The sequence below is a fragment of the Seriola dumerili genome, unplaced genomic scaffold (genome assembly GCF_002260705.1).
Source record: "Seriola dumerili isolate Sdu_G_001 unplaced genomic scaffold, Sdu_1.0 BDQW01000052.1, whole genome shotgun sequence".
NCBI lineage: Eukaryota > Metazoa > Chordata > Actinopteri > Carangiformes > Carangidae > Seriola > Seriola dumerili.
The window spans coordinates 23088268-23112034 of NW_019174307.1; the positions used below are offsets into that span (position 1 = coordinate 23088268).

Consider the following 23767-nt stretch of genomic DNA (forward strand, 5'->3'; position numbering starts at 1 on the left):
AGAAACTGTGAAGTCTGACGTCCTGTTTGATTGGGGAACTGATGTGGGCCAAACTCTGAGTGTGAGTGTGGGTGGCCGGAAGGATAGACAAACAAAGACTGAGATAGAGAAGCAACAGCCTGGAGGACATGAGAAAAACTCACAGCTCACTGTGAGACCAAACACTAGTCTCTCTCTCTCTCTCTCTCTCTCTCTCTCGCTCTCTCTCTCTCTCTCTCTCTCTCTCTAATGAGACACAGGTGACTCTCTGGTCAGGTGGCGTTAGTGCAGCGGACAAGTGGATAAACCATGAACTCTAGAACTTATTTCTATAATATCTGAGCTAGTCTTTGCTGTAGTTGACACCACAGAGACAATGATGTGGTTCTTATAAAGACAAATCTTGATGCTGGAGATGCTCCACAGTGAAATTAATCAGACAAATAAATAATATGCAACTATTTTCTTATTTGCTAATTAAATTTTAAGCCAAAAATGCTTCACATTTCCCAGTGTCAGCTTCAGATGAGACATTTTTACAGCAGACATCTTGACTTCTCATAGGACGAAAAGCACAGGTGTTACTAATAACACTGTTATTAGTAAGTGTGACAGTGAGCAAAAGAACAATACCCATAACAAGTCAAAATTACTTCCATAACAAAGGCCTACTGTGAGGATTTGCTGATTTTCTTGTCTTTATGAGATACTCTTAAAGACCGTGGGTCTGACAAAACAAGCAGCTTTTTTTTTTGTTACTATTTTCTGACATTTTTCAAATCTAACAGTAAAGTAAGAGACTAAAAGGAGATTCATCAATAGTGAAAATCATCACTAGCTGCAGCCCTTCTCCTCAGAGAATAATAGAATAACTGCTAAGACATGATTTAAATAGATCTTTGGATAGATCTGCATTAAATGTCTCCACTCTCTCCAAAGTATCAATACTTCCAATATTAAGTCTTCTTTTGATTACGGATACCAGCATCAATAGATCAATAGACTGAAGAAAAACATGGATCCATCATATGCTAGATCACACCGTGGGCACGTGAAGTCTCTTCTTAGTGCTGCAGTGTTTACATCTCTGCTGCTGTCGTGACTTCCTGTGTTTAAACTTGCATGTGATTAAGTAGAATACTAAAAAGAAATGCCTCATGTTTCTCTCACTTACATGAGGATATATCAGCTGCTTTTAACAACGAATAATAATAATAATAATAACAATAATAATCTTTATTTATAGAGCACTTTTCATACAAGAGATGCAGCTCAAAGTGCTTTACAATATAAAGAAATCTAATAGTACAATAAAATACAGGGCGGATTTTAGGTCAATGTAGATGATAAAATGTGTAAATGAAAATAAAACCAGAAACCAGTGAGAATAATAAAATATGAGAGAATTAAATAACGGCCAAGTTAAATAGATAGGTTTTCAGCATCTCTTATAGCTCTTGGCAGGGTTTTCCATAGTTTTGGAGCACAGTTAATAGTTTTTTCTTGTGTGTAAAATTGTGTGTATTTAAAAGCCTGACAGTAGAAGAACTGAGAGCTCGTGAAGGATTATAAAACCACAGAAAATCTGCGATAAATAGCAATGATATCAGTATTGATATTGGTGATCCTGGCCCTGGTATTACCCCTATCACCCAACTTTGACTTAAACAACCTAATGCAATTTCTCTTTTAGGGTGTAAGTGTGGTTCACCCAAAGAAAGAGCTAAACTATACCCACCTTGTATGTAAGAAATTATATTTTCACTAGATATAAATGATAATTTCATATTATCAACTGCATCATCAATGCTACTTGAATCAGTAGCCTCACTTGTTGACAACTTTGACACAACACAGTGACTGTCATATTCTACTTCTACACCTCTACACGTTATAATAACTGTGCTAAACATGTAGAAAATCCCGCTAACGCAACCAAAGGCCGTAATTACAGGTAACTCAGCCGGGCTGTGTGTTTGCTTCTGGGGCTGGTACCCGCCGCAGCAGCAGGCCACAGAGCAGCCACACACTGTGGATGCTGATGTTGATTCCCGACTACAGGCTTTATGCAGTCAGTCAGGCAGGCAGGCAGTCAGTAAGCAGCAGCACAGACAAACTAGCTAGTTAGCTACCACCGGCTAACGTTGCGCAGACAAACCCGCTAAGAACAAACCTTTTTGAAGACACGGCGAAAAACGGCAGTCGCCCAGCTTGCTAGTTGACAGGCTGTCAATCACCGGGCTAACAGCACAACCAGGCCGCGGTCGGCTCGGTCTGTGATGTCACCTTATTGTCGTTAGCTAGCACCTAGCCACCGAGCTAACGCTGACGTTGAGGTGTAGTCAAACGCCCAACCGACAACAATACGTGGTCATTTGTCAGTATTCCTAACATAGCTGTTCGCCTTGATCAAGACATTTTACCTCACGACTCAGTGTCGGACTCCAGCAGCGCTGACGGTGGCCGCTGTCTTTGGTGTGCGACCCGTAAACGATCCGTGCGTTTGAGCTCCTCTTCCTACAGTGAACCTCGCGGAGGAAAAACACACATGGGACACCCAGACTGACTTCATTACTTCAGTTTTACGACTAAAATTAGTAATGACCCATGATTTAAAGCTAATAAATGCTGTATTAGACTATTTATCAGAAACTGGCAACAATAACAGCAGCAGCTAAAACCATTTCTAATGTTTGGAAAAGTAAAATGACTCTTTAAATTTCTTCCCAAGAGCCACACTCGCCATAAAAGTCACCAGGACGGCTTCAGGAGGATGAATACGCTTTACCGTTGTTGAATCGATTTCACCGATTCCCGAAAATGAATCGAGCTCTCCGGTTACTGTCCGTCACCGTTCTCCCCATGACAACAAGGGGGCTGGAGGCATCACCAACCGCACGCCGAGAAAACGATCTGTGTCGCACTCGCACTGTCGAAGGCAGAACAATCGAACTGCAGACAAATAAATAAACATATTCATATTAATAGTGGTGGAATGTGACTAATTATTTGCATTCAATAGCCTACAGTTTTGATGTACATGTACTTTACTTTAGTATCTCTATTTTAGAATATTTTTTATCTATATTTCAGGGTAAAATATTGCACTTTTTACTGAACTAGACCTGCATTTAGTTGACAGCTATAGTTACTTTCAAATTAAGATTTTACATTTAAAAAAACATATGACCACTTTAAAAAATACAACGCACTGTTAAAGTTAAACCTGTTGTATTTATCCTTTTTTGTTTGTGACCCCTGGTAATAAAGTAGCTTCTGTCTGGGGCCCTTTCTCACAGGTTTCAGGTAAATTGGTAGCAGTTCTACCAAAGAGAGATTTCCTCTCTAAACATTGGTTTCATTTAAATAAATGTTTTTGCCCAAAGAGATAAAACTCTCCTGTAATTTACAAAAAGCAAAGATTTGGGGAAACAGCGAATACAGATTCATGTTGCAGAACTTTGTGTTTTTTTTCTGTGTTCCTCATTGATCACCATTGGCTTGACAGTTAATTGGTCTTAAAATGGTGCCGTAGACACATCATCTAATTATTCTTAACTTATCTTGCCACTTACTTTCCTCCCTGACAGAGTTCCGGAGTTTAAGGTGGAATTTTATGAAATGTTAATGAAATTTTCCACATTTAAAAAAAAAATCCAAATCCTTATTGCCCAATAATGCCTGAATTGAAGGGTCATTAATCAGTGACAATTCAATATCCTCCCCCATGGTATGGTATTCTTGGCTGCACAGATTCATCAACACTCTAATTTGAACTGAGTAGACGTCATCTTTGAAATGTGGTGGCTTAACCTGCAGAAAAAAAATTGAACTACATGTCACTTACCAGCAGGGACATATTTTATCACAGCTGCCAAAAAGACAAAAAAAAAAATCCACATAACCTAAGGACAGATTGTTGTTGTTGTTGTTGTTAATAATTACAGATGATGAGAATATAATTGAGTTTGCCGGAAAAGCCTGGCAGCAAACTCAATCACTGCGCCACAAAAATGAAAGTGGCACAAATTCAATAGCCATGTTTCTACCGCAGGAACTTTCCTTTCCTTTTGAGGAACTATGTACATTTCAACCACAGGAACCAGGGTCTAAATTTAGTTCTGGGGTAATTGATTGACCCCCTCAAAAGAGGTAAAAACAAAAGACTGGGGGGCTGAAACATTTATACAATCTTCTTACCTGTAATTGTAAATACCATTTGTAATGTCTCATCTACCTGCCTCACTCTGTCAGTGGCTCATGTTTTAAAGTCTCTGCTCGTCTGCGTCACACAAGCAAATTGAGACACTGTAGGTAAATTTAAGTAGCAGTAGCTAACTATCTAGCTTTGTTTAATACACTTTCATACCTTCAGAGTTACTGAATTAGATTATGTCAAGTATCTATGGATGGATACTAATGTCAGCCAGCTTCTAACTTTAGCCCAAGGGACAGTTTAGCTTACTTATGTTAGCTAGCTGATAGCCGACCCTTTCATTTACAGTGTGAACTTCTGTTTTCATCACCAACAAAAAATATCATATCTGAACTAATTTTAGCAAACACTGGTGTTCAGTCACGATCAATGAGACAATGGAGGATTAGTTGTTGTAAAGATATGCTGTGACATCAATATAGAGTTCATTATTTCATTTGGTGTGTTGGTTTAGTTAATATTTTACCTTTAACATTAGTTTTTATTAAAGACACACTGTTTGTTTTCACTCAGGTATTTAATTTAAGTTTTACCTGTTACCATACTTCCATGTTTATATTTTGCTTTACTTGCTTACAACAAATATATGTAATAATAATATATAATATAATAATATATGTCTGTAAATTTGCAAATAAATCATTGTTTCTGTTTGCACTTTGTTAAGAAACGTGCTAAACAAATAAAGTTTTATTATTATTAAAGTATAATTATAATTATTATTATTATATGTTTGTTTTATCTGTCATGTGAACCTGGTCTGAATGTTAACATGTGACATTCTATCCATGTCTAAAGTTGTTATTAGCACTAATTATCAGAATCATTATCTTGTTTCATTAAAGGTGTTTGCAGGATGTTTTAATTAAAACCGGATCACTCTGGTGTGAGGAAATGTTATATTTTTGATATATCATTTCAAACATTGAAAACTTTCAACTAATAAAACAGGTCAGACTGCTGAATAAATTGTTTTGGGTGGTTTTGAGACACACCTGAAAACACCCTACACACACACACCCTGCAAACACAAACACACTAATTACATGTCTGTAATTTTCAAAAAGCAACACATGTGATCACCTGAGAAACATGAAGGCAACATGGCCATTTCTAAAAGGGAAGTGCATTTCTTTGGCACCATTCACACGCAAGGCGACTCAAAGTGCTTTACAAAGGCATGGAAATAAAACTTATGTATAATAATGTGACATTAAAATTGCATTTAAAAACAATAAAAATAAATGGAATAAATAATAAACATTTGGATAAGACATTATTAAGATTACATAAAATCAACTAAGAAACTTTCCCTTTAAGGTGATTCTGGCTGTTTTCCCGCTGTTTCCAGGCTTTATGCTAAGCTAAGCTAACTTTCTCCTGGCTGTGGCTTTGGATTAAGTGTTTACAATAAATAGATAAATATATAACCAATATGAATATATATTAAACGGTTATTAAAGAAAATTATTATTAAAAAGTAAAAGGTCACCAGTGTCTAGTTGTCGCCTCATTTTAAATTCCCTTGAGTTGTTTTCAGTTGCATCAAAGAGACATTTCTCCTCTAAACCCCTCATTTCAATAACTGTTGAAACGATCAATATTTAACCAAAAAAGAAAATTTGAGGGTTTGAGAATCAGAACTTTTTTCTTCTTTCCTCTCCTATTAATAATATTTGGTGGTGACGCCTCAGATTTATCTGTTGACCCTTTGGAGGGGCCCGACCCCCAGGTTGGGAACCACTCGACTAGTAGTTATATGATCAAAAAATTCAGGAATGAACAAGGTTCTGTTTGCTGTTTTTGTCCTGACATTAATAATTAATCACGTGGTGTAATTATGTGATACTGTCAGAACAATCAAACACCATCATATTATCAGAGTGATGAAACTGAAGGTGTGGCTGCCCCTTAAAAATGTTCTTGACCTTTACATATGTAACATTCCTCAGTGTGTGACAGACTATATAATGAGTGTTTCCACCTGTCACAGTCATCAGCTGCTTCTCTCTGAGTGACAGTCAACACCTGAGCGATAAGGTAAGATTCACCTGCAGCCTGTCTTCAGGGTTCAGGCTCCAGATCTGACTGGATCTTTTTATACAGAGGACATTTTTTATTTTGGGAAGAAAATCTTTGAGTATTTAATAATTAGAAGATTTTAAGTATTAATTTTTTCATTTCATAAGATGCATAGTTCCTGACTAGGACTTTATCAGATATATATCGATAGAAGTCACTGAAACAGAGGCTGTAACTAGCCTGTTATTTTCATTCACTCACAGTAAACTGACTTTCTGTCTCTCCTCAGATGGCTTCTCATTTCCTCCTGTGCCTCTGTTTGGCCAGTGGTCTGCTGGCTGCAGCATCTGTAAGTGAAACTACAGAAATATCGGGGGTCGGGCATGGATGGATGAGACAGTGAATTTTTACTGTATTTTAGGATTTCTCTCCAAAATACAGTATAATAAGATCTATTTGTTGAGTCATGGAGCTGGTGTCTACAGCAGAGTAGATCTTGGACATCTGACTCCTCTGGACCTTCTTTAATGAATCATTATAAGTGATAATGAGAAATAATGGAACGTATTGTTGACATTTCCATTTCATTTCAACAATATTGTTGGACACAACACACACACACACACACACACACACACACACACACACACACACACACACACACACGCTGTGAATGTTAAAAGGGGACAACCTGACTGAATGGTGCTTTGTGTTCACAGTGCTGTAAAGAGAGCTGCTGTGAAGAAAAGAAGGGTCAGTTGATTATTGACTGTATTTTTCTTGTTTGTTCATATATAAAGAATTATAATGTGTGATAGTAAATCTCAGTAATCGGAGTCAGGACAAAATGACTTGTATTCTTAAATGTGTTGCCTACTTTTGATAAAACAACAGAACTTCCAAAATAATCACATATGCAGAAAATAACCTCCAGACTCAGTGTGCTTGTTTAAAAAGAACAAAACACTGTAAATGAAACAATAAAAAAGTCAGATTTTTATAGAGACACAGCTGTTATTACAGTATCAACGCTGTGTACCAGAGGTCAGAGTAAAGACAGCAGCTCTGTCCTGCTCTGTATTTGAATTGGAGACACGTCAGCACTTCCAGTTAAATTTACATTAGGGAGCAACAAGTTTAACGCCACGTCTTCTACAAGATCATCAATGGGTCCTTCGTTTTAGACTCAGTCTGTGCAGCCATCGAGTGCATGTTGAAGACCTTCTGCAGGGTGCTCGTTTAAAAACAAATCATCTGGACACGTTAAAAACAGATCGACAGAGTTTCCAACCAACTCACTGGACAGAGCCAGGATAGCTGTTTCCACGCTACAGTTAGCCATTACTCCACTATATCTTACATAGAAAATAGTTGTTTGCTGCTGAATTATTGTTTAAAATCTCGTTTACAGAACCTTTAACACTGGACACTGGCTTCAACATGTGGGAAAAATGTGTAGTTACTGTTGCTAACCTTTGCCTGGACACTCACTGTTTATTAATTGAAAACCCTGGGTGACGTGTTGTGTTGTGTTGTAGCTCCTTGCTGCCCCTCCGGTTGGACTCAGTTTGGCTCTCGCTGCTTCATCTTCTACTTTAGTCCAAGGCCTTGGTTGGATGCCGAGGTACTGGATGAAACAACAGCAGCTCTGTGTTGTCACACTGTGGTTTTGGCTGCTAACAAATCTTATATTTTGTAAAGTTGATGTCATAATTAATGTCTCTAACATTGTGCAGGCCTACGGGTCCATTTCTAAGTTTTTCTTTGTGTCTTTCTTTCTCACCGTCTCCGTTAGACCTTCTGCATATCCATTGGAGGGAATCTGGCCTCCGTCCACAGCGCTGACGAACACTTCTTCCTCAGAAACATGATATACAGAGTGTCAGGCGCTTACAAAGAGACCTGGATCGGTGGCTTTGACACCGTAAAGGTGAGACATTGATCAATACTCAGCTGTTACAGCCAATGAAGTGCTCAAAAGTAATGAAGTAGTTACAAAGCAATCTTCTTTGTGGTAATTACAATTTTTTGAATTAAATTCAAAAATTTAATTTTTTTTACTAAACAAATACCAAGGATGTGCATTTGACTTTCTTAGCATAATATAAATTTGACTTTCTTTCTGACTATAAAACAATCTTTCTGCTCCAGGAAGGAGTCTGGCTGTGGAGCGATGGATCCAAGTTCGACTACACTCGCTGGGCTACTAATGAACCCGACAACTTCAAAATCTCAGAACACTGCATTGAGATGAACAGGAGCCGTAAGTATATAACTTTTAAACACTACACATGATGCACAAACCCCTATAAACCTGTAGGATGGTATTGGTGTTACTACATACCTTCACTCAAGTACTGTACTTAAGTACAACTTTGAGGTATTACCTCATTCTTAACATGAGTGTTTCCATTTTCTTCTGTGATACTTCTACTGCACGGTTACTTTATAAATGAAGATTTTTACACAAAGAACACATGATGAGATACTACATGAAGTACTTTTACTGCGATTCTCTAACTACATGAAATACTTGTACTGTGATACAACACAGTGTAAAGATCCTGTGTTTGTCTCTACAGAAAACTACTGGGGGGACGATAGGTGCACCAGCCGAAATCCCTTTATCTGCTCCAAGAACATCTGAGGCCTCCGCCATGATGACACCACTGCTGCTCTTTCCTCATCTTAACCATTGATTGACTTTCACTTTGATCAGCAGACAGAAGTAGCACTCTGCAGACAGATGATGCTTTCTCAGGCGTTTATTCTTTATTCTTAATACCAACTGTTCATATTAGAGTTTTTAAATTAAAAGCAGAGGCAGAAGAGAATCAGATCAGAATTTTTTAATGGAAAATCCAATTTTGATTTAAAAAAAATCAAACAAACACTTCAAATACATATTTGAATATGTTTGTATTTTATATGGACAAACTAAAATTAACTGCTTCAACAGAACAGTTCTGAACAGTTTGATGGGTTTCCATGCTTTGTGCACCTGCAGGGTTACATGTGTTAGATTGCATATAATCCACTGATGGTTGTTATTAAAACTAAAGAGTAGTTACTTTTCTTTTGTCTAAAATTTCAGTTTTCTCTTGAATAAGCTGATTTCCTTCAATTAAATCACATACTGTCAAATTGTATATCTAACCAAGCATTCAGAAATAAAAGACATCTTGTCAAAACACTGCCCACTGTTTTCCTTTGGTTACAGTCAGGTATCAGAGCCAGGGATGTATAGATCTATAGGGAAATGATTTCTTTTTTGGGCAATATCACAGTTCATCTTTTGTGAAACAGAACACTGTTGTAGCACGATGCAGCATAATGCTTGAACTTATGTGACACCTAAGACCTGATGCACAAAAGCTGATGCCAGACACAACTCTCTCACGCCGAAAGCACAATTTGGACATTGTACCATGCATTCTGACTTTACGGTGTTTTCTTGTGGGGTACATATGTGAAAACAAATGATTGGCTGATGAATTGTTGTGTAGTTTTTTTTTGTCACTTTTACAGAATCATTTTAGGTGTGTAAGGGAGAGAACAGTAACGTACAGATGGTCGCAGAAAACTGTCCTTTTGCCAGTTTTTCTTTGCAAGTCGGTCTGAAGTAGACAGAAAATAAATTAGTTGGGCTGCAGTCTCCTGTCTTACCACTAGATGGCAGCAAATAAAGTCTAATATGCCTGTTGTAGTGTATGTGTGTGTGTGTGTGTGTGTGTGTGTGTGTGCCCAGACTTTGTGTTGAAAAGTGGCATTATTGTAAAACCCATGAAATGTGAAGATAAAAGAGACTTTGACTGTGTTTGAATAAAATAATGTCGTTTCATAATGACAAGTTTTAAAAATATACTTCATCTGTTTATTTGATTAATATCAAACACTGTGTCTCCATATTAAACTGTGGAATAATAACTATTTTCATCCTTTTGCATTCTTAAAGATCCCGTACTTTACACTTTTCCATTGATTTTTTAAAGTTTTGATCCATCAGAAGATATAAAAACCATCTCAGTGTAGTTTCACATCTCCTCTCTCAGGCTTCTCTCTGCAGCTCTAGTAACAACAGGTTGGTGAGCCAATCAGAGGAGAGGAGGCTTTGAGCCTCTCTTCTGATTGGCTGACTGTTTTCTGACTGATCCAATAAAAATATAGCAGATTTCAGGTAAAAACACTCAGAGAAACCAAATCCTGCAAGGTTTGGATGGTGGGTCCAGGTGGGCGGGGCTTGGTGACTGCTTTGTTGTGACATCACAAAGTTCCAGAAGTCCTGACGGCTGGTTTTAAGGCTCAGTTTCTGAATACAGGCTGTGTGCATTTCTCTGTGGACTGAGGCTTTGATACTTTCACAGTATTAATATAGAAGCTAGAGCTGATCTATAATCACACTACACATGGACACAGACCTTTACACTGGAGGAGCTTTTATAACCTCAACCAACCTCCACTATCCAGTTTCAGTTGGACTTAAACGTGAGGTGATGGAGCTCACAGAAGGAAATTTGATCTTAAAAATCAGTTTGCATGTATATGTTAAAGCAGGTGTGTAATATGTTGTATTACTATGACTTTTATTCAGTTGAAGAAAATAAAGAATAATAATGAAGACCAGACATTTAGGTGATACGAACGTAAGAGTGTTTATGTTTGTTGAAAGTATTGGCAGTATTGAAAAAGAGAGTTAATGAATCACTAATTGAGCTATTGCGGTGCAATCATTGATAGCCGCAAAAATCCTGTTTACGTTCGTTCATTCAGTGCGATACATGTGGGAAATGTTAAACAGACTGCATTTATTTAGTGTTTTACAATGTGCCTGAAACTCACACACATTCACACAGTGATAGCAGAGCTGCTCCAGCATTATTAAACTGTTTTATACCATTGCTTACAAAACCAACTCTAAACCACTTGTATCAACTTAACATATTCACAAAGTGAAAGTCAGGACAGGTACGTATAGACATGTAGTTGTATATTTATTCAGTGTGTTAAACCTGTCTGAAACCAGCTGTGTCAAGGTAAGTTCATCTGTAGGTAAAAGTTCACTTACCTTCATTATTTCACATCTGCTGGTTATGTTTCGCATTTGTTTGGAGGTGGCCTGAAATTATGTTCACAATCTGTGGGCCAATTCTGCCAAGACACACACACACACACACACACAAACACAAACACAGCTGCTCTACACAACATGGAAACCAGGTTTACATGCATCTGTGCTCGATGTGGTACGATGGTACGTAATCTGCACAGTTCTGCCTTACACCATCACTCCGTCTTACACAAATACACAAGAATGCTCCCTCACTCCCACATTGTATGTATTACACCACCCTGCCACACACACACACACACACACACACACACACACACACACACATTTGTACTTTTATACTAATGAGGACTAAACATAACTATCATAACTAAATATCTAGCCCCAACCCTTTAGCCCTGTTGAAAGTCTGTCACAGAGTGCGGACGAGCCAAAATATCCTCCCTCGCACTCACACCCACTGAAGGTCTACATCTCAAATTGGTCCTTACAAAGATAGACTATACAAGTACACACACACACACACACACACACACACACACACACAAACACGTAACCTCCCCCCTCCTGTGAACCCCATGGGAGTTCTGCCACACATTCTTTCGTGCACACTTCATTGTAGCAGTGATTCAGAGCAGCTCATGGCCAAATAAGACGAAAACCACTCAGCTTGTTCGCCGGCTCTGCATCTGAGCTGTTGCTGTACACTGACACGACTGCAGCTGGATTTATAGATAAAAGAAAGCAGCAGTATAGGTCGTAACTGTGCGTGATGGATTCGTTGCCACATGTTGTTATTTGTGTAAGACAACACCTAAAGATGAACTGTTTGACTTCTGACTACGCATAAAAGATGATGTCTTTGTAAGCCGGTACTTTATGTAAAGAGAACTTACATTAAACAACCCGCAGACTTGACTCTGGACTTGAACTTGACTCGACCTTGCTCTTACCTTTCTTGACTTGACTTTGGACTTGATGGTCCTGACTTGAACTTGTTTGCATCGTGTGACATAAGACTGTAATTAGACTAGACATTGGATTCTCTATTGACTTGGGACTTGATGTTGTGCTTGTGGGAACTGCCTGTTAACTTAGGACTTGACCTAGACTTAACTTGGGACTTCTTTGTATTGGCTTAACTGTATTGGGTTTAAAGCATGAATTGGACTTGACAACAGACTTGCCAGCTTGACTAAGGACTTTTTCCTGACTTAGAACTTCACATGGGACTTGTTGGACTGTCTTAACTTGGGACTTGACTTGGACTGGCCCATCTATACTTAAGGCTTGGTTCTTGCCTTTCTTAACTTGGGACATCCTTTTACTGACTTGGGATTTCATGTAGAAGTTGCACGTCTTGACTCGTGAACTGTGACGTAAATCCATTAGGTATCCATTCAGCTAGTCGAGCAGTCATCCAGTCAATACATCGAAAAACTGGAGATTGAATTCTAGTAGAGGTTTCTGTGAAACAAAAGTTCATTTCTGAATCCTTAAAAGGTTTTCACGCAAGAGAACAACACTTGGCCACCTGGCCCCTGTCAGCGTAGTGACTCCCTCTGATGCAAAAAAAGGCCATTAGGTCAAGAGACACTCACTCTTTTGTTCTGCTGACTACTCATGAAAGTGGAGTTTGACAATCAGAAATACTAAAACCTCAGGTTATGTAATCTGTAAACGTTTGTTTTTGCTAAATATATATATATATATATATACATATAGCAACTGGTTACATTACAGTCACTTGGTGCGATGGGACAGAAACAGTTTTATTGAAATGCCCCTAAAAGCGAAACACTCGCTCAGTCTGAGTGTTTCATCACCAGCTGGCTAAATATGGACAAAGCACAAAGCACACATGTACAATCTTCTGACAATGGCATTTTGGATGTGGTTTCAAAGATTTAAAGTGTGTGTGTGTGTGTGTTAGTAAACCCTGACAGAATGACTAACTGTAGGATCAGTCGACACTCCCTGCAGACAGAGATACGCACAATTACAATATCATGTGTTGCTTCACTTTCATAGCAAGTCACAAACTTGCCTTATTGAAATTGTCTGTAAAAGGTGCAAATTAAATAAAACTTATTTACATCCACTGACTTAAAATATACTTTTTTCTAGTTGCATCACGGTTCTGTATTAGAATCTTTAACATCAGAAACAGCCAGACCCGGATCTGGTTTGAGTTGTTTCTCTGAGACCTCAGACAGAGATTTTAATGATACTTGGTCAATAATGATTGAGGTACAGCCTCTGTAGTATTTTGAACTGCGTTAATCCCCATCCCCTCCCTGTCCAAATAAAATTTCCTTGTTCTTGGCGGCGCCTGCCAGCCTTACAGAAGTGTATATTCCCTCAGTCTGATGAGGCGGAATGAACTTCCTGTTGTGCGTCAAGAGTCGCTGCATCAAGTTAAACGCAGACAGAGCGGGAGACACAGGAAAAACTGACTCAGCCTTCAGAATTAAAGCAGGATATGTGATGTCCGGTTACATTTGTTGAGTCTGAGCTACTTTATAAAACAGCTAATAGTCTTGAAAACAGTGAATGGTGTCGTCATATAATTTACTCATCACATGTGTATGTAAATAGAAATTGAAACTGGGGCCAATTTTTAAAATTCCCCTGTGTCTTTTTGTGAATTTGTGGGGGAGGAGGGGGGAATTACACCTTAAATTTTCCATATGGTGGTTATTTTACCGGCTGATTTCAGTTATGTTAAGACTCAATAAACTGTAATATCACTATTTGTAAGCCCAACAATAAGGAACCACTGGAATAAAGTGTTTTGTTAATGCTTATTTCAATTTATTATTTTTATTTTACCTTTATTTATTCAGGTGAATTCCATTGAAATAGAAATCTCATTTTAAAAAGAGACCTGAAAAACATAATAAAAAAAAAATCATGAACACATAGTACAAAAATAATTTACAGTACAATTTAAATAACAAACAATGAAAATAACAAAAATTACAAAATTTTAAAAACTTTGACAAAGATACACGATCTGACCCTTTTATATCAAACTGCTGAATAAACACTGTATTTTAATTTAATTAAATATTTTATTTTACTTAAATGTTTTACTTAATTTCTACCAAAAGGTAGAAAAGTTCATTTTACGACTCAAACTACTTCCAAAACCCCAGGCAGAATGCTTTTGTTTTGAAAGGCATGAACCGGAAGTGGGTTTTGATGTCTCGACTTGACGTCAGCTGGCTGGGACAAACCGCACTGACACACTTACACACATACACACACGCATACACACACTTACACGCACACACACACACATACACAACAATCGCGGCCTCTCCCCGGGCTTGTTCCCGTGTTTCTCCGGCTTTTATCGGCTAAAACAGGCTAACGATCCGCCGCTGAGGACCGGACTGACTTCGGGCTCTCTGCCGCGGCTACGCTCGGTTTCTAACGGCTTCGTCACGAGCCAGAAATGCGGTTTGTTTAACACTTACATGACGACTTGTTCTCCTCGCGGCTCAGGAGGAGATTTTACAGCCGTTTGAAGTGACTCCGCCGGTTGGATACGAACCACAGGGACGCCACAGCTGACTAACGGGCATCATCTTTTTGTCGGTGTTTCCATCGGTTGTTCGGCGGCAGCCATGGCAGGAGGTCGGTCAGCTCTCGGTCTGCTCGTCCTGGTCTGTGTTTACTTCCACCGCTGCGGCTCCTTCAACCTGGATGTGGACAAACCTTCCGTGTACACCGGACCCGAGGGAAGCTACTTCGGCTTCTCGGTGGACTTCTTCAAGCCCTCAAACAACCAAAAGTAAGAGCAAATAGTGATGATGATGATGATGATGATGGTGATGGTGGTCATGTTCACTTTCTGCCCATTAAAGCGACATTTTCACTGTTTAGGTTTGAAACCTGAATCAGAACCACTGCTGGAAAGTAACTAAATACATTTACTCTATTACTGTACTTAACTCTGAAGTACTCTTACTTAACTTGAGTATTTCTATATTTTGACTCCACTGTATTTCAGATATATCGTAATTCTACTGCACTTAATTTATTTAACACTTCCTGTTTCTTTTCAAATTATGATTTAACATTAAAAACATAATAATCTGTATGTGTACAAGTATCATAAAGCCCTGACTGAAACTGAACAGTCTCCACGGGGGGGGGGGGGGGGGGGGAGGCAACTACAGATAAACATTTCTGCAGCAGAACTTCCCTCAGACTGATTTATTTATTTATTTATCTATCTATCAATAACGATAACGATTCTGATACTTGAACTTGTGTATCAGCCGATACGGAGTACCCATCGTCGATATCGGTGCTGGATGATAACCTACGCCTTTGCCAATGTCAAGAAGATATTAAGTTTCTTTTCCCATTATTATTATTATTATTATTATTATTATTATTGTTGTTGTTAATTAATTAAGTTGGTATGTATTAAATTATTGCTCAATTTAATTTGCTCTGCCACACCCAATTCCGAGAAATCTGATCTGTGCGTTGATCGTGTACTCATCAATACCCCCATAGAGTATTTTAAGGAGTATTGGAGGCATTTACGTTACTAGTATCGGTATTGGAAACTACTTGAAGGGGCCCCGACCCCTAGGTTGGGAACCAGTGGACCAGACTATCTGTTCAGTTAAGTGTAGTTGAAGCAGCTCCTCCTGGAGCTTACTACTGTAATGTAGTAGTAGCTTACTGTTGATACTCTCAAGTACATTTTGTTGATAATACTTCCGTACTATTACGCAAGAAGGATATTGAATGAGGGACTGTTAGTAGTGGAGTAGCTCTACATTTCTGTATTGGTACTTTTACTCTCTCTCTCTTTGTCTCTCTCTCTCTACTTTTACTCCATTTTTATTTAAACAAACCAACAAACTCCCTAAACTCGCCTTTGTTCCTCAGTGTGCCATGACATTATCTTTAAAGGGGTTAACCCATAACTTTAAGGTGTGTTTAAGCAGCTGCTCACAAAAATGTGCAAACTCGAGGGAAAACTGAGCCACACAAAGTTAGTGAAGGCAGCCTGGGGTCGTATTAAGTTGTGTGTTCATAGGTTATTAAGAGATAATGAATGGTTTCTGAAACTGTGTTTGAGAGAAGCTTGTCCCCTGCTGCTAACACTGCTAACTAATGTTTAGTGTGGGATCTTTGTGCTACATCTTTGATATCACTATTACACTTCTCCTGTTCTTGTTTTCCTGCTGTTTTCATAGAGGATCTGTTTGAAACAATAAGAATAGAGGCAACATGTTGTCTTCTCTAAAACTTTCTATTTTCCATTTATAGTGTGTTCCTAACACCAGACCTCAAAGTTATAATATAAAACTTTCCTGCATGAAAATGTCTAAAAATGACCTCTGTTATATATGTTGTTGAGTTGTGTTCTTACATTATCCCCAATGTTTCCATCAATTCTCAAACCAGAGAAATCAGTGATTTTCGTCATGGTAACGGTCCGTCTCATTTGGTCGCCTGTCAATGACGTCATATCCTCTGTGTGCATGCGTCAGTGTTGTGTTGGTCTGCCAGAAGAGCCAAAATTCACGTTTCATTTTTGAAATACACTTTTTTAGATCGTGGTTGTTTTTAATTATGTATTTTAACCGTATGTGTGCGCATGAAACTGCTTTACTCAGTGTTTTTACTGGTTATAATCACCTGGTCTGTTTGCTCTGGAACAGATGAGACCTCTGTGGATAATTCGGCTCCTGGTAAAAAAAACAAAACCCTCCTGAATGATTGACACTGAAGAAATCCAAACCAGAAGCTTTGGTTATTGTTTTGATGGAGAGACGCTGAGCAGCAGGAAATTACATACTGTGCGTTTAACAGATTAACTATAGAACTTTTTTCGAGTTTTAAAGTGTGTCCATGCTGCACAGTAGTGAGATTATACTGTACTTTTTGTATTTTGTTGTGTGTCACGGCAGATACTCTGCCTTTCCCACAAGATCACAGGAAGAGATACTTAGAGATATCTGCTGGAGATACAAAACCAAAGAGAGTCATAACATTATGTGTACATCTACATACACCCCCAGATGTTCTGGATCATGAACATGGGTTGTTATTTTCCTGTCGTTTTAATCTCAGTCCGCTGACTCTGCTTTCTGACTGTGTGAACAGCAGACACAGTAAATCAATCAAACCGAACCAGTGTCCTATAAACAGCCGAGGCCCCTCGAAGCGTAAACAGTTAACTTTTCCTTTTTTCTTTTTTTCTTCCTCCTGTGAATGGTAATCCTCTGAACGGCCCTGCTGCTCTCCAGCCAAGTTTGGGAAGATAAATCCTGTTTCACTCTGCAAGTGAAACCAGTCTGGTGTGAACAAAGACGTTCTGTGTTCCTCACAGCTCCGTCGTGAACACATATAGAAACTGCATTCGGCCAAATCTTGTTTTATATCTCAGAGCGTCACTTATTATTTCAGGAGCAACACGCGGGTGATTCAGGGAATTCAGAAATAACAACGCAAAGTGTCTCAGTAACTTTCAGAACACGAGCCTCTCTCTGTATTCAGTCGGTTTGTTGCTTACATAATTAGAAATTAATTTTCTTTCACAAATCAGTTTATTGGTCGGTAGTTTCAGCTCTGATCATTATTTATAGAATCTGTTTTTCAGATGGTGCGTTCGTTGCTGATACTTTGTCACATTAATATCTAGATTATTGATACTTTTGTCCATGTTATTGATATTTTCATACATTAATATGAAGTTTATTGATACTCTTGTACGTTGATATCCAGGTTATTGATGCTTGTACTTACTTATAAACCTATAATAAACGAATATTTCAATGTGAAAAAGTACAGCTACAAAAAACAAGATGGTGAGCTCATGACAGCAGGAAGAAGGGATCTTTTGTTGTGTTTGGAAAGAAAAAGTCAAAAGCTAAGAATGTTGTGTGTAAACGGTTAATGAGAAGAGCACCAAGAATGTGGGATACATTACATGAGAGGCACTGACGAGGAGATGCATCCTGCGTTTTATCGAACATGAGGTCACAAATTGTGGACACTACGCTGGCCTTGGCGGACCAGAGCAAATGAGGAAATCTACATCACATGGACCCACACAGACTCTTGCAGCCTGTGTGTATGACTGAGGCATAAAAGTCAGGATATCTCAGCCTCTGCTGCATCAGCGACCATTGATCAGACCATTCTTTCTTACAAGTGTCTTACTCCTCTCCTCCTCCTCCTCCTCCTCCTCCTCCTCCTCCTCAGGTCAGATGTTCTGATAGGAGCTCCCCGGGCCAACACCTCGGCCCCCAGCAGTGTTGTGGAGAGAGGAGCGGTGTACAGCTGCCCCTGGAAGAGCGCCTCAGCCTGCCAGCAGCTGCTGTTTGACAGCTCAGGTACCGAAAACTCTTTTTAATTTGTCTTCCACGCTTTGAGTCGCCTCACAGACCCTGAGACTGAGGCCCCGACTCCCTGAATAACCCGCCTCCCTGATTCTGCAACAGTCCCTTTCTTTTTACATAAATCATAATCCTAATCATAAATGAATGTGTCAGTGTCTGTGAATATAATGCTCACATGCAGAATTGAATAGTCATAGTTCATTTAAATGGTGTTGTGTTTGCAGGCCGTCTGTCCGTCTCATCCTCGTGAACGTGATATCTCACAAACACTTTCAGGGGATTTCTTCAAATTTACCACAAACGTTCACTTGGACTTAAAAATTGACTAATCAGAATTTGGTGGGCAAAGGTCAAAGGTCAGGGTCACTGTGAAACCTTTTTGGGCCATAACTCAAGACTTCAAATTACGACAACAGTTAACTCAAATGTCTAACAAGGTAAAATTATGAATTGATGACATTTTATATCCAAGCGGTCAAAGGTCAACTTCACTGTGATGTCATAATGTTCTAGTTTGTCTAGTTGTGCTAGTTTTCTCATAGAAAACTGTCAGGTTCTTCTTTGTGGCCACACAGAGGAATTTACTTTAACAGTGTTTTAACAGTCTGGTTCAACACCTCTGAGTCGCTGCCCCTCAGATTTCTACAGCACTTCAAGTACGTCTGATCTTGTGCTTGTCGATGACTGTTTTCCCCTCTGACCATGAAAACTGACGCAGCTGTTCAGGTTCTCGTAAGACAACTTACAAAAGAACATCTGTTCCATCCTCTGAAGATGTGCGTCCATTTCTCCAGAACCTTAAATATTCATGAATAAATGAGCAACAATAAATGTTAAATTTAGTAAATCAGCTGTCTAGCTCTTCTGATTTGTCTGCCCCAGTTTGAGTTTAAAGTTTTACAAGTTGCGTCCTTGTTGATTTAATGACACCTGTGGTTACCATAGTAACAGTGGTTTGGTTTAACAGCAAACACCTTCTGAGCAGCTGCTCTGTCAGAAATCCACTGAGGCTGTTTCCAGTGCAGCCAAACAAAGTTAGGTTGTTTTAATGAAGACGTCAGTCAGTGATCCTCACAGCCAGTAGTTTTCCACACGACAGCAGGACACAGTGAAATAAAACCTATTACATATAGAAGTAATTACTGAATGTAAATATATTGAGTGGCTGTTGCAGAAATAGTCTCAAACTACAGATCTTTAGGCTTTTATCATGCATGCATATAAGTATAATAGCTGTTGTTAGGATATTATTTCAAACTCAAAAGCTGCTGTGGACGAGTAGGTAATGAGTTGTAAGAGCGCTGACAGGACCGTCAGTCAATGAAAACCACTTGGTCATTTTTCATTTCTAGCAACAGAGCGTGTTGGTTTTCTCTGTTTGCAGTAACAGTGTCGTATTGATGAGATAATAAAGGCTTCAGCTCAGCCTGCTGCTGTTACCTCATGTCAGGACACATTCAGGAATGTGTTGTGAATCAGGAGGTGTGTGGACCCGCTGTGTGTGTCCCTGAACTCCTGCTCCTACACTTAATATACCCAGAATGCATCTCTTTCCAGAAGTGAAAATACGTGTGTGATTTATTGTTTCAAATTCTTGGAAGAGGACCGCTCTGTCATTACTGTATCACTGTAGATATTAATACAGTCACATAGAAGACAAGACATTAGAACAAGTGTTCGTCCTGTTAGTGCCTTCCTTTATTTGTTTTCATTCCTCTGTCACACCAGCATAGACACTCTGCAGGAGTATATGTTAACTGGTTTCTGTGTTTCGACTGTCTGTCTGACATGCTTTACAGTAGCTGCAACTGATTTTCATTATAGTTTAATGTATTGATTATGCTTTTCTGGTTGATCCATTAAAGCTCCATGTTTTCCTTCTTTTATTTGAAGTGTTGATCCAGCAGTATTAATATAGAAGCTAGAGCTGATCTATAATCACACTACACATGGACAGAGACCTTTACACTGGAGGAGCTTTAATGTTCACGTAGTGAAAAGGTTTTCGTCTTCGTAGATGATTCGTTCAGGTGCTTGTGGTTCGTTGGTTCATGCTTTTTCTTGTCTATATTTTTATCTTTTATAAACACTGAACATTTTTACTGAAGTATATGTGCAAATAGGAGAAATATATAGCACATATAATGTATAAAGTTTGCTCTGTGTGCTGTAAAGCTGCTGGAAAAAAAGATTTGAAAGCAACTTGTAAAACAGGAGAGGAGAACATGAGTCAAAGAACCAACGGCATGTTTTATTATGTTATTTCCTGATATTCCTTCACTGATAGTTCAGTCCGTTTCCTGGTGTCAAGGAACAAACCGTTGGTGTGTGGGTATCTAGGATAACCATGTTCCAGCAGCCGCTGACCTTCCAACAAATTAAAACACTAAATTAATTATGTGTAAATTAGAGATTAACTGAGACTCTCAGGCGGTCCACCCTAACACGGATCACATGATCATGGAAAGTTTAGGTTAGATGTGGAGCCAAAGAAAGTAAACTGTGTCCTGGTGACCTAGTGGTTAAGACGCCACCATTGTAACACATTTGGTTGGAGTCCAGCTGTGGACCATTGTTACACGTCTCATTCCTCTCTCTCTTCCCCCATGTTTCCTGTCTTTATCTCCACTGCCAGTCAAACGAATGCAAAGCGCCAAAAAACTTGAAAAGACAAAAAAGAAAGTAACTTCAAACTGACACATCTTCATTTTATATAGTGGTGGAGATGCCAAAAATCATGGCCAACACATCTAGAATATTTCCATTTGCTCTGATAGTAAATATGTCAGTGTTATGAGGAAGGGACTGGAGCTAAAGTTAAGACAGGCTGCTGGGTGACAGTGGCCTTCATTTGGAAAGAAATGTATTTTATCAGAGACATTTTGTAAATGTGATTAAGCAAACAGAGGCTCCACTTCCTGCTCTGTCTGGTTCTTTCATTTATTTATGACCAGCCGGAGCAGTTTCACAGTGTGGGTGTGATCTGGTGTGTGCATCTTTGATTAAAGAGTCAGAGGTCAAAGCCTGTGGACAAAAAAACTGAAGGTGGAACATTTACTACAACTCCCAAAGTGCATTTCTGCAAGAAGCGTCCAGACATGGAGGTTAAAATAATTTGCACCACTAACAGCAGCAGAAGCTAGAAAATGTTCTGCAGCTTAAATTCATTCGTTTAGATGAATTCAGCTGCAACAGCCGACTCACACCTCCCACTGGCTTTTTCTCCATAGGCAAGCTGAGACTCATGGGTACTGTAGTCTTAAGAGCTGTCTGCCAAGACAGACTGAGACATGAATTAATATACCTTGGAAACAAAGTTGAAATAAGTCCTGTGTGTGTGTATAAAGAGTAATGGTGTTATCAGAGGCAAAGCTACAACAGAGAGCGATGTTCTTCGCCTTCATGTTGTCCGTCGTCGTCTCTCTTCATCCTCCATTGTTGTTTAAATCATAAAAACCAGCTGTGTCCCAGTTCTTCTTGAAGCCGCTGTAGATAGTGAGCGCCCAACTGAATTGAGACGATCTGGTGTACGGAGGATTTTCACAGCTCCTGTTGTCGAGCAACCTTGACTACCTGTAACTTTTTCTCACAAAAACTTTGGGTTTTAAGTCCCTTGTTTTTTTGAACAGTTGTACCATTGTACTGTTGAACTGAGCTGAAACCCAATACTTACATTTAACAGTTTAATCCTCAGACTCTCTGTTTGCTTCCATGTTATTTTCATCACTGGTGTGCAATGAATCTTGGGATATGTTGGGCTGTCGTTGCCCAGGAAAAGATGGATTTGAAGGAGCCTTTGAAATGCGACAGTCTAGCTGCGCCGCTGTGACGCCATCGGTCTTCAGACGCATCCTCCGAAGGATGCGGGCCCTGAGCTCAGTGCTAAAACATTTTAATTGAATTAACGCCTCCAGGAAAGTGTCATGAAAGTGTCAGAACAGCTGTGCTGGATTCCATCTGATTGTTCAGGTGTACCTAATAAAGTGACCACTCAGTGTAGGGCTCAGTGAACTCAGCTGAGTTCTTGCTGGTTTATCAGTGTCTCTCGGGTGTGGACTGTACTGCCTCACGATTAATATTTAACTCAGATAATCAGACACACAGTGAATGAGAGGTATTGTCTTTCTGTCTAATGAGACACTGAATCCTCAGTGACTCACAGCTCACGGTTTGTCTTTGTGTCTGGTTCAAACAAAAACCTAAAATCAGCAGCAGAGCAGGAACCTGGTGTTTCACACAGACATTAAAATCATATGATGTCATTTCAGTTTCCCCCTGAGGCAGCTCAGTTCATGTAGCAACAACTGATCGATGCCCCGATGATGGTGATTAAGTATTCCTGTTTAAACCGGTGCGGATCAGAAACCATGCCCTCCCTTCTGCAATGTGAAGAAATAATAGAACTTTGTAACCAAAGATTCTGTCGTGTAGAGAGCTAATAAAAACAAATGAAATGGTCCGAGTTGCCAAACAGACACTTAAGGTGTAATTGATTTCCAAACGTCAATCGTGCATCAAGTAACACTCAGGAAAACTTTCCACCTTAAAAGTGTCTGCTAGCTGCCGGTAGCCTCTGAGCTGCTCAGTGAGTTAAATGGTTAATTAGTCAAGATGAAAAGACAGAAAACATCCTTTCATTCATCGTTCACTGATGATGAAACTGTTTCATTTGCTCCTGCAGGTTCATTGCAAAAACAAACATCTAAAAACATCACAGCATGCATCGCAATTTTCTAGAAAAGCTGCCGTGACATGAGCCGCAATAATCCCAAAAAATGTCAGTGAAATCCTGGAGGGACTGATAGATTTTTTGCTTTGTCAATAAAAAGACAGAAAATAGGGAGAAATGTCTGTTATCATTCACCAGAAAACTGCATCAAGCCCTGATATTTGTGAAGCTGGAAACAGCTAATGTTTTGTTGATGGACTAATTGATTAATCAACTAATCATTGCAGCTCTGAACAGAATCTGACTGTAGGACTGAAATCTACTGAACTAAAGGGAGGCGACACTAATGAGGAAGAGCAAGCGTGTGTGTGTGTGTGTGTGTGTGTGTGTGTTGTTGTGTGTGTGTGTGTGTGTGTGTGTGTGTGTGTGTGTGTGTT

General features: G+C 39.2%; 2 protein-coding genes across 2 annotated transcripts in view; both read left to right on the forward strand.

Annotated features, from left to right (window-relative positions):
• Positions 1-6506: 6506 nt before the first annotated feature.
• Positions 6507-8864, forward strand: LOC111218701 (galactose-specific lectin nattectin-like). Its single transcript, XM_022741115.1, has 5 exons — positions 6507-6570; positions 7756-7841; positions 8013-8147; positions 8369-8480; positions 8800-8864. The coding sequence occupies exons 1-5, from the start codon at positions 6507-6509 to the stop codon at positions 8862-8864; spliced, it is 462 nt and encodes a 153-aa protein (XP_022596836.1).
• A 5682-nt stretch (positions 8865-14546) lies between these two features.
• itgav (integrin subunit alpha V) overlaps positions 14547-23767 on the forward strand; it is a 36556-nt gene continuing 27335 nt past the window's right edge. The window contains exons 1-2 of the mRNA XM_022740155.1: positions 14547-15084; positions 18525-18655. Of these exons, the coding sequence (XP_022595876.1) occupies positions 14918-15084; positions 18525-18655 (298 nt within the window). The 5' untranslated portion in view covers positions 14547-14917. The remainder of the gene's footprint in view (positions 15085-18524; positions 18656-23767) is intronic.